Raw genomic sequence first — 10,986 nt, forward strand, 5'->3', positions numbered from 1 at the left:
AGCATTGCCTATAGACAAACCCTTCAAATATAACTCAAGGCAACCATTAGTTCATAGGGATTGTCATCAGTTACCAAAACCAAACATGGGGCACCATATTCTTTCAGCTGCGGGAGTGTGGGAAGGCCCTATTTTCGTGTTTCAGATAGGTGCCCGTTGTCCGTAGCTTTGGCCCTACCGACAGCGGTGGCAGTAGTGCATAAGAAAAATGTATTTGGTGGTGCTTTGGTGAAGTTGGGGGTGACGTCTGACCGGGGAATAATATTTCCTTGACCATTCACATCCCAATGGTCTTGTTTGCGGCAACGTTACTGGTTTGTGAGGTCATATTCCTACCATATATTCTAAATGTCGAGGCTCGGCTTCACATGGTATGTCACACAATGGTGGTGTTGTGGCTTCGGTTTGCAGCCTGTTCATCCGACCCCATCTCTGTTACGTTGATCTGCCCTCCGATGCCGTTGTGACCGTGTGAGGCCTAAGAGAGTTAATGGAGGTCATGATCTTGGATTTGTGACTCGGTTGTGACGGCTTATTTTCCAGGGTGATGGTCCAACACGACTGTGGTCTTGATGACTTTTCGACCCTGATCAACAACAATAGGTTAGCTCCATTGGTCCGTTCGAGAGGAAGAAGATGGTGAGGCATCAAAGACGTGGATTTCTTTAATTTCTTAGGGTTCTTTATACTACATGTTTGGTTAATACTCCTCCGTTCTGAATTATTTGTCGGCATCTAGACAAATCTAAGACAAGTAATTAGGGACGAAGGTAATAGATCTTGGTGAAGAACAAAAGATACATAGAAGAGGAATATGCACAAGCTGTCTTTTAGACCATGCAAGAGAGTTGGATGTATTCATCATTAGGTAGAAAGAAATCACAATCCCAAAGATAGCACAGCACAATGTTGTTTGTCGAGACAGTGAACCAGCGGTTCAAAGCTGCTGTTCCTTTGCCATAGTGAAGAGATAATGCATATACATGAACGGAGAGATTATCAAACAAACACACGAACGAAACCACACTAATCCAAGGCTTGCACTAATCACGAATTGCCGACCAAATGATTTATTTATTCTCTCTTGCCTCCAATTTTAGCCAAGAAACTAGTAAAACACATCAATAAGAAAAATGCAAGTCCTGAACTCCCTGCAGGAGGAGGCAAAAGATCAGAATCAATGATTTGAAAGCAGCAAAAACAGAAAAATGCCCGTGGAGATTATAATGACAGGGAACTCTTCAGCACGATCTTTGCCAACTCCTGCACAACCATCGATTGCCTTTCTTTGTTTAATCCCCGAGTCCCAACTACAGTCCTACCGTCCGTGTTTCTCGTTTCGCCGAGTGCGTCATCCGGTTCAAATCAAATCACTCATATGAGACCACCCCCGGCACATTACTCTACTGGTACTCACCTAATCATGATCCTAATTGTTTACTCGGACCATTATTCTTATGATGATCATCCTGCACTCCTGTTCTCAGTTTCTCACTCATTGCACCCTTTCAATGGTCTCACGGACGATCGATCGAAGCCGTGCATATTGTATCTGCATCGGTTTTTCTATTCCGCGGTGGCGCGAAATTCAGCGGTCTCCGGTAGCTGTCCGGCATCTCCAACTGGAATGAATGCTGCGTGTGTTAAACAATGGCAGCAAGCTGCGCTGATGTTGAAAGCGCAATGGTCAGACTTGTCTGCGCGCGGAACATTCCGTTTCTGAACCCCCCCAAGATCACGAGTATAAATGCCGGCACACGCGCACTGGCAATTTGGCATCTACTCCAAGAGATACACACGTACTCATCCAGCCGTCGAACAGCGTACGTCTGGTCGTCTATAGTGCCAGGAGATCGATCATCGATCAATGGAGTCCTCGGAGGCGAGCTGGCACTCGTTCGACCCGTCGGTGGCCGTGGAGGACTCCGAGGAGATGGCGCGGCTGCTCGGGGTGCAGTTCTTCGGCAACGAGCAGAAGCAGCATCCGGCCGCGGTGCCGCCGTCGTCCATGTACTGGCCTGGCCAGGAGGCTGCTGACCAGTACTACACCTCTGCGCCGTACTACATGCAGATGCAGGAGCACGCCTCGGCCGGCGCAGGTTACCACAGTCACGGCTACTACGACGGCGGTGCCATGGCCGGTGACTTCTTCGTGGCGCCGGAGGAGCAGATCATGGCCGATCCGGCTGGGTTCATGGTCGACCTGAACCTCCAGTTTGACGACCAGGACGACGGCGCCGGCACGTCGGCGGCGGCGTGCAAGAGGAAGTTCGGCGACCAGAACGGCACTCAGAGCGACACGGTCGCCGCGCCGAAGAAGAAGGCGCGCTCCACGGCACCGCCGGTACGTGAAAACGTGTCCTGAGTTCCTGACTGCTCTTGACATAATATGTCACAGGATCAGGGTGCCTGACTACGATGAATCTCTTTCTGATCGATGCAGGTGCAGAGGAAGGGCAAGAGCAGCGCGCAACCCAAGAAGGCTCCCAAGGGCTCGTGCAGCCGAGGCGCCCACGAAGAGAGCAATGGCGAGGCCAACAACAACAACGTGCCCAGCTCCAGCAACTACCTCTCCGACGAGGAGGGCTCGCTGGAGATGACCTCCTGCAGCAACATGAGCTCTGCGTCCAAGAAGACGTCGTCGTCGCGGGGTGACCACGGCGGCGGCGCCAAGGCGAGGGCCGGGCGCGGAGCGGCCACCGACCCGCAGAGCCTCTACGCCAGGGTAAGCTAATCATTAGATGTACCAACGCAGTCGGTCGAATGCGCGGGAAAAAAAAACGCAGTCGGTCGCAACGTCGTGATGAAGTCTGAATATTAATCTGAAAAAATGTTTGTGTTGTCGTTAGCAGAAACGTAGAGAAAAGATCAATGAGCGGCTGAAAGTGCTGCAGCACCTCATCCCTAACGGAACCAAGGTAGGATTTCTTAATCATTCGAACTACGACAACACAGTTGTTGTACTGAGATACAAATATCTGGGGAAACGATGATGTGGTTCTGAGTTCTAATGCATGCGAGATTAATTTGGGTTTCAGGTAGACATCAGCACGATGCTGGAAGAAGCAGTTCACTACATCAAGTTCATGCAGCTCCAGATCAAGGTCGGTTCCGGCGAAATTCCAACCATATACGATTACCCTTTTTATGAGAAATCTATGGATGCCTTTTCAGGACTGCACTTTAATTTGTTCTCAGAAGATTAATAATACTCCCGTTTTTGCACAGCTTTTGAGCTCGGACGACATGTGGATGTTCGCGCCGATCGCCTACAACGGGTTCAACGTCGGCCTCGACCTCAAGATCGCCCCACCGCAACAATGATCAGCTCTGGAGCCAACGAGGCTCGAGCGAATTCCTCGGCAGTTCATATGTGCGTTCGTGCACGATGATTATAAAGTGTTTAGATTATTCCTTCCTGGATTTTATTTCAGTCAGAAAATAACAGATGAACGCCATATATACGGAGTATAATACAAATTGAACGATATCTTACCGTTTCACCCTTTGTCCTCGAGATGAATCATGTTTCCACGGACACCAATAGTTTCTCCTTTGTTTTCTCGATATTAACTACTACCTCTGTCCAAAACGCTCTTATATTATGAATCGGAGAGAGTAATTCTCAATAGATAGGTGTAACTTATGATGTATGATTAAACGTGAGGTCTATAGGGAGCGTGGATATACTGAACCCATGGACATATGAACCTGCTTTCTAAAATTGCATTTTAAACGCGTTTTAAAGTGTCAAAAAATTCAAAACGAAATTTCACACATACATCTTCTCAACAAGCGTGCCTGGCACAAAGTTTTGTGAAAGAATCTCTTTTTATTTTGCCTCGGTGAGAAAAAATTCCAATGCTTCTAAATAGCGTTTCATGACATATTTTTTTTTGTCTTTTTTGCACAGACCAGAGAAACAGTTATTTTTCCATGAAATTTTCTATGTGCACATAAAATATGAAGATGTATGCGTATAACTTTTTTCAGAATTTTTGGGCATTTAAAAATAGATTTTTCAAAATGGGTTCACATGCCCATGGGTTCATCCATGACTCTTTCGGTCTACAGGCTGCTATGTTCTGAGAGAGAAGAAGTCCTATCTCTCATCCTTTCAGGGATTTCAATTCCAACATACCAGAGGGGGAAGCCAGTAGTGTTGATCACCGTTGTGCAAAGGAACCACTTAAATTATTAGATGATCCCCTTATGTTCGGTGTAATCCCTGTCTCCTGATTGTGACAATCGGATAGGTTTCCACCAAGCGATAAATAAATTACCTTGAAAAGAAAATAAAAAAAAACATTAGACATGAAGTCCAAGAAGAAGAAAGGCATGATCTTAAGCATGACGATCAATCGAGAGAATAGAGAAGGCATATACTCGATAAATAGTTTTGAACTGGATGAGGTATATATAGAGGAAGCCCGAAGGACAACACAAGCTATGTTCGGCTCGCGGGGCTAGGTGGTGCACCCCGACGCTAGAGCGTGTGGGCCCATCACCGGCCCCTAAACCTTTCCTTTCACAATCTTTGTCTTTTTGAAATTTGAGATCTTTAGGGTATTTTTTTGAAAAAATCTAGAGTTCGGGAATGTTCCTAAAACAAACAACATAAAAGCATGCAACTCTGACATATGCCAATTTATTAGTAAGTTGGTCCTAAAAATATGTTGGGGTTTTCCTCCTTCGTCGACTCGTTGAGCATGGCTTCTTGATTGGACCTGTGTTGACTTGGCTTGACTTCGATATTTATCATGTGCATGTCATGTAAGAATTAGTGGGACCGTCGGGTCAGATTAGCTATCCTAGAATAGATAGCAGGTTTTATATGAGGGTCCACTGATGCACGATAGAATGGTGATATCGGTATGTCATCGAACTATTACAAATGGAAAATAGTTGGTTGATTTTTCATTTACTAAATGTAAGGGAGGAAAAAAACATGATATGTAATCAATTTGATATTTATCAAATATGTGGCATGTAAGATTGCACATCTTCAAAAAGATGTGATAAATTATAATTCAATTAATCAGATTATATCTTATGAGAGATCTAGCAAAACCATTATGAGTATGTAAAAAAAATGTACTGAATATGATCAATATACGCTCATAAAGCAATTCAACACCATTTTCATTTGAATCGATTTACCCTATAATTAGGAAAAAAAATGCTCTAAATTTCAAAGTTTTAGCACTTAAGTTGTCAATTTCATGATTTTGTGTGGACAAGAGATGCATAAGTTGAAGATATGTCTATTCAGAAGATGAAGTACCTAAAATAGCCTAGATGGATTCGTTTTGGAGTGGTCTTGGCTTGCATTTGCCATCATCTCGGGTGGTGCGCGGTCTCTTGGCCGACGTGGATGTCGGAACGACGGTTCCGGACCTCGTCTTCATGGAGGGGTGTTGGCATTGGTCACATGGGTGTCAATGTCGTTGGCCATCTTGGTGCGTGGCCTTAGGGTCGGCGTGGATGTTGGAGCGGCGGCTCCGAATTTGGTTGTGTTTTGCCACCTTTGGTTGCTCGAGTGATGAAGCTGGTGGCTAGCCTGGTGCGCGGCCTCGATATCGGCGTGTGCGGTCACCGTCTGTACGTCGGAGCGGCAGCTCCGGATTTAGATGTAGGGTGTCGGGTTCGGTTGACTGGGCAGCGGGGCAGGCGACTCGCATGATGCGCGACCTCAGGGTCGGCGTGGATGCCGGAGCGGCGGCTTCGGGTTTGGTTGTAGGGTGTCAGCTACAGGTTGTTCGAGTGACGGAGCCGGCGGTTCGCCTGGTGCGCGGCCTTGGGGTCGGCTTGGTTTGTTGGTGCCCTATTGAGGACGTGTTATAACGGTTTTCGTCCGGTTTTCCGTTAATTAACCGGACAACTATTTTCTACCTTTTTAATTGATCTGGCCCTAAGAGACCGTGCTTAAAAAAAGCCAGATAATGGCTCGGTAATCTATTATATTGTCGAATGTGCTGGAAAAAAAGGGTCATTCATTTTGGATTTTATGGCCAAAGTGTCCTAGATTAAAATTTGGTATGACACATACGTCCCTCATAAAGTTTGATGATTTGAAGAATATTGCAACTCTTAAGTTGTGATCTCCCTGATTATCAATATATTTCTAGAAAAAATGTAGTGCAAATGGACAATGAATTTTTCAACATGATTCCACGCGTACCCATTATATAGACCAGTAAAATATTATTTTTAGAAAATATATATGTTTGAATATTTTGGGTATCGAACTTGATCGACCATTCTAGTCATGTGTGAAGTTTTGCAAAGAAATGACATCCTTAGTATTCCGAGCAAAACAGTAAAAAATCGGAGCTATAAAAAACTCTGTTTGACTAAACAAGTAAGGCCCTGACTGTATTTTCTTCATTAGGAATACTATAGGAGCTCCCCGCAAAAAAAATAAAATGAGAGAATACTATTGGAGCGTCAAGGTCAGTAAAAAAATGTTTTTCTTTTTTGCGAATCAGTAAAAAAATATTAATCGGCTTCTTAAGGCGGGCCGAAGTCGACTCATTGCCGGTTGCCTCGTGGCCCAGCTACGACCTCATTAAGGCAAATAAAAGGCTGTTTTCTTGCGTACAGGGCCACACCGTCCTCAATCGGTCGGTAAGTTCTCAAAAAAAAAAAAAAAAAGTAGGTCGGTGTGTCCGCCGCCGCATCAGAGATAGCCGCCACGCCACGGCCACGCGGCCTCGCCGCCCGGAGCCCAGCCCGCCTCTCCTTCCCTGCCCGTCCGGCCCTCGGCTCCATCCCCCCCGCCCCCCGCTGCGTGCGCCCCTGACGGCCTGACCCCGGCCGCCTGTCGCCCCTGGCTCAGGCGGTCCGGCCCTCTGCCCCCCTGCAAATCCGGCGGAGGCCGCCGCTGCTCACTCAGTCTCGCAGCAAGTGAGCAACCGAAAACCCCCAATTTCTTATTTAGTGTTTGCTTTTTTGCACTGTTTTATCCAGTACACGACCACAAATATAACTTTGCACATTATTTCGACCTCAATTAGCTTTATTGATAGAAAATGTTTTTTCTTACAGAATTGTTGAAGTATGTACTATGTAAACTGTTTTATGCAAAACTGAGATTTGATTGAGAATTTTAGTGTGTTTGTAAGATCATATTAATCTAGTTCTATATGATATTGGTAATTAGTTAGAACTTTCGCATATCAGATTGCTTATCAATAAAAAGTTGGGGTGGACCACCCTGTTGTCAAATGCTAGCTCCGCCGCTGCCTTACATCGTTTGTCATGTGAAATTGTAGTTCAGTTCAATTGCTGTAATCCCTGCATCAATTTATTGGCCGTATAGCCACTTGATAGTCGAAAAGGCAATCTTCTTTGCGTAGCCATGCTTTCTTCTAAACCCCAACTGAGCGAGTGTCTACAACATATTTGTGTTTGTATCTGTTTATCAATCTCAAATCATATTTGTGGGTATCTCCAAGACTCGATTTTAGCTGTGATGGAAAATAATATCCCTTTTCATCCACATTTGTAAAACAAGCATGAGTCAAAGCCTTTTAACAGCAGTGGTATGGAGGAATTTTGCACATGGTGGCACTTTGAACTAGGGGCATGTTTGAATGCACTCTTTACATAACAAAACTTGCTCCATCCGTGTTACGCACTTGTACATTGGTTTACACAGCGTGCACTGGATAATCTTAACTTCATTATGGTGATTCTTGTTAGTTAAGTCAGGTAAACCTAGGAGTACGGAGTACCCATGTGCTAATAATGCTAATTGCTGTGGAAATATTTAGTACTGACTGTCTAATGGGGCTAGTCTAGTTAATTGGGTGTGGAATATATATCTCTACTAGCATACATGATTTCCATGCTTTTTTTTCTGTGTATATTGATGTATCATACACGTGAGACTCAAATATTGTACTAGCTATCGAAACTTAGTATGGGTTCTCAATGCATTTTTTTCTGTCTCTATTGATGTATCATAAGCATGAGACTCAAGTATTGTACTCCCTCCGTCCCAAAATAAGTGTCGCTGCTTTAGTATTAAATTTGTACTAACTTAGTACTAAATTTGTGACACTTATTTTGGGACGGAGGGAGTACTAGCTATCGAAACTTAGTACTGGTTCTCGTCTATTTCTGGATCCTCCCCTTTTGGTAAATATACAGTATGCAAGGACAGCTTCTAGCTTGATTTGAAATAATTTCTAATCAGCCAAATAATTTGCAGGGAGCAGTATAAAGTTTTTCTTCTGTCAAGAGGGGCAGGTGTTCTCTCATTTCCTCAAGTAGAGCAGAAGCAGTATAAATTTATTTGGTGATAATGGAACCAAAGCATTCTGCTGAAATGTCCAGGTGCAACATGTTGACTAATCTTTGGCCACAAATGAGCCCTAACGATTTCAATTGTTTATATAACATAGAAATGATCTGCAGGCATTTGGACAAGCAAAGTCATGCCCTAATGGAAACATACCGAGCAATGTCCCATGAGTTGCATAAACTACAGGTGAGCCTCAGATACTACTAAGCTTTTATGTTAAGAAGGAATCTCAGGGGTATTTCTTTAGTAATCAGTTGCTGTCATTTATATAGGTTGAAGAGGAAACAATCATGCGCAAATTGTATGAGCTGATGTCTGCAAAAGGGCTTCTTCCAAAGGTACATTGTTGATGCTGCTGTTCTGAATTTAGACCGTTGGAGCTGATGAGCTTAGCATCACGTTTACCATTCAACCAACTGCAACTTTATATATTTATACGGTAAAATACAGCCAACAGTTCAGATTTACTAATAACTGAAATATACAGTGCAGAAAATAAATGATAAATTCGTAAGACAATGAGGAATTTGATTTTAGGAGTAAATAACCTGTCATACTGCTAAGACTTTCCTGGTATTTCTAAATGGTAACCCTTACTTGTTTCTCTATACTGATTAAGCCTTTTTATTTTAAGTTGGACAAATAACTAGTAGAATAGCATTCTTTGGTAATATGGCTCGTCTACTGAAGTAGAACCAATTGTTACTGAATATTAAGTGATATAACTGAGGATACATTAATTTTTAACTTGAATTGCTAGCAGTCATTTTTGGGGTTTGCATTTTTTATTATTCAAACAATTTGGCATTCATGTTTTAGTTAAAGAGATGCTGATTGAACTAGCATTTTCTCACGCAGCTTTTGTACCACGTGCTGAAGCAAAATTAGCATTTTTTAGAAGCCGTTGTAAATGTAAAGCTGAGCTAATCTCAAACCTATCTGCACATAAGTGCGTTGACACTTCAAGAGAGAATCACTGATTCCTAAGAAAAGCCTACTTTCTCCACTTATGGTTTCATGCATTCATGAACGGAGGCCATAAAGAAACGCTTATTTAGTCCATTTTTTCTGTCTTGGGCTCTTGAAACGTAAGACAATCAACTTCATTTCATGCTGCACTGCCTCCTTTAACCAATCTCCCAATAATTGATGCAGCACAAGGAAAAAAGGCAGCCAGAGAAAGCAGGGGAATCAAGCCAGGAAAACGAAGAACAGGAACAATAGAATGTCAACTGTGAATCTGCAATATATGATGTTACATGGGGATGCAAGTTTGGCTGAATAGCAACCGATCTTAGGTATCCAGTCCAATGGATATACTGTAGTGAACTTCTCGTCTCAGTTCCAGCAGTTTGTTTCCCTGTAATTTTCCAAACTGCACAATGGAATCTTGAATCTGGCTATTGTTCTGTGAGGAATTTTGAGACGTTAGTAGATTCCTGGACAGTGAATATGAAATGCTTAACAGGCTAGATAATTTTCATCATTGCTACTTACTCCCTCCATTTCTAAATACAAGTCTTTTTAGAGATTTTACTACGGACTACATACGAAGCAAAATGGATGAATTTACACTTTAAATTGAAGTCTGTCTATATACATTCGTATGTAGTCTGCAGTAAAATCTTTTAAAAGACTTATATTTAAGAATGAAGGGAGTAATATATTTTCCATTCCCGCGATACTGACAACTCTGCATTAGAGCAAGTACAGTAGAGCTGAGTCAGCTGGCTATAAGGAATAAAGTAGTATATTTTTGTTTAGTTGGAGGAGAGAGAAGAGGAGAGAGAAAGTAAGCGGGTTCTTAGCTAAGAGCCAGCTCTAGCACGTGCTCCTAGGCACTTTGTGAGTATGAAAGGTGAACCATATAATAAATAAGTAGTACACTTTTCGAACCAATTATTGTACATGTTAGCTATAAGATAAGCTATAGGTGACATGGCATGAGCTTACAGCCGGCTCTACTATTGTACTTGCTCTTACGACGCTGGATGCATTCAATGTGCATTGGGTAGTGGGACACAGTTCTCGTGTAGTCTATGCATAATCTTTCAAGCTTTAGCACGGTCAGTGTATGGATGGAATTACCTTCTGATGCATGTTAGCATTCTACAATCACAGGTGTGCCCATAATCGGGTCGCGGCCAGGATAACTTTGAGCTTGGCCTCTAAACTGATCAAGTTGTTGAAGTATATATGTGAATTGTTTAGCCTTTTTCATTACTCCCTCCGTCACGGTTTAAAAGACACGTTTGGTAAATCTCTGGGACCAAGGTAGTTACCGATTGGTTGTGAGATGTAGTAGGTGTAGATGCTAATGCGCCTAATCAAGTGAGAAAATACTAGTACTAATGCGTGAGTAGCAAATTAGGAGGGCGCATGCATGAGTAGTACTAGTACTAATTAATAGGAGTAATTGCTTTCGTGCCTTAAACCTTGTCTATTTTGGAAACACACGCAAGTTTAACTGTGCCTTCTAAACCGTGACGGAGGGAGTAGTTCGAACTCTAGGCTGATTGTGGTGCTTTTGTCTTGGTTTCTGCTTCTGCCGCTGACACTGAAGAGACTACAATACCAAGTCCTTCCGGAATCCAGTCCCTTCTTCGGTAATTTGTAGACAACTTTATATAACCTTACTACATCACTCCCATGACCATGCCATTCCTCTCTCAAAGGAC

At 43.2% G+C, this 10,986-nt stretch overlaps 2 protein-coding genes across 2 annotated transcripts; both read left to right on the forward strand.

Annotated features, from left to right (window-relative positions):
- Positions 1-1,796: 1,796 nt before the first annotated feature.
- Positions 1,797-3,542, forward strand: LOC123446866 (transcription factor RSL2-like). The gene is made up of 5 exons (XM_045123406.1): positions 1,797-2,344; positions 2,444-2,725; positions 2,853-2,918; positions 3,039-3,104; positions 3,229-3,542. Exons 1-5 carry the CDS (start codon positions 1,868-1,870, stop codon positions 3,322-3,324), a joined length of 987 nt encoding a protein of 328 aa, XP_044979341.1. The 5' UTR covers positions 1,797-1,867; the 3' UTR covers positions 3,325-3,542.
- Positions 3,543-6,680: 3,138 nt separating this feature from the next.
- LOC123446868 lies at positions 6,681-9,794 on the forward strand. The gene is made up of 5 exons (XM_045123407.1): positions 6,681-6,906; positions 8,216-8,340; positions 8,422-8,494; positions 8,581-8,646; positions 9,464-9,794. Exons 2-5 carry the CDS (start codon positions 8,309-8,311, stop codon positions 9,530-9,532), a joined length of 240 nt encoding a protein of 79 aa, XP_044979342.1. The 5' UTR covers positions 6,681-6,906; positions 8,216-8,308; the 3' UTR covers positions 9,533-9,794.
- Positions 9,795-10,986: the final 1,192 nt, after the last annotated feature.

This window comes from Hordeum vulgare, chromosome 4H, assembly GCF_904849725.1.
Source record: "Hordeum vulgare subsp. vulgare chromosome 4H, MorexV3_pseudomolecules_assembly, whole genome shotgun sequence".
Lineage (NCBI taxonomy): Eukaryota > Viridiplantae > Streptophyta > Magnoliopsida > Poales > Poaceae > Hordeum > Hordeum vulgare.

What these genes read in the sequence shown, in the direction of transcription:
- LOC123446866 (XM_045123406.1), top strand. Translation starts at nt 1,868, where the DNA reads ATGGAGTCCTCGGAGGCGAGCTGGCACTCGTTCGACCCGTCGGTGGCC. An exon ending in CGCGCTCCACGGCACCGCCG is followed by an intron (nt 2,345 to 2,443) that starts GTACGTGAAAAC and finishes TGATCGATGCAG; the next exon opens with GTGCAGAGGAAGGGCAAGAG. An exon ending in TCATGCAGCTCCAGATCAAG is followed by an intron (nt 3,105 to 3,228) that starts GTCGGTTCCGGC and finishes GTTTTTGCACAG; the next exon opens with CTTTTGAGCTCGGACGACAT.
- LOC123446868 (XM_045123407.1), top strand. Translation starts at nt 8,309, where the DNA reads ATGGAACCAAAGCATTCTGCTGAAATGTCCAG. An exon ending in CATTCTGCTGAAATGTCCAG is followed by an intron (nt 8,341 to 8,421) that starts GTGCAACATGTT and finishes AATGATCTGCAG; the next exon opens with GCATTTGGACAAGCAAAGTC. An exon ending in CAAAAGGGCTTCTTCCAAAG is followed by an intron (nt 8,647 to 9,463) that starts GTACATTGTTGA and finishes TAATTGATGCAG; the next exon opens with CACAAGGAAAAAAGGCAGCC.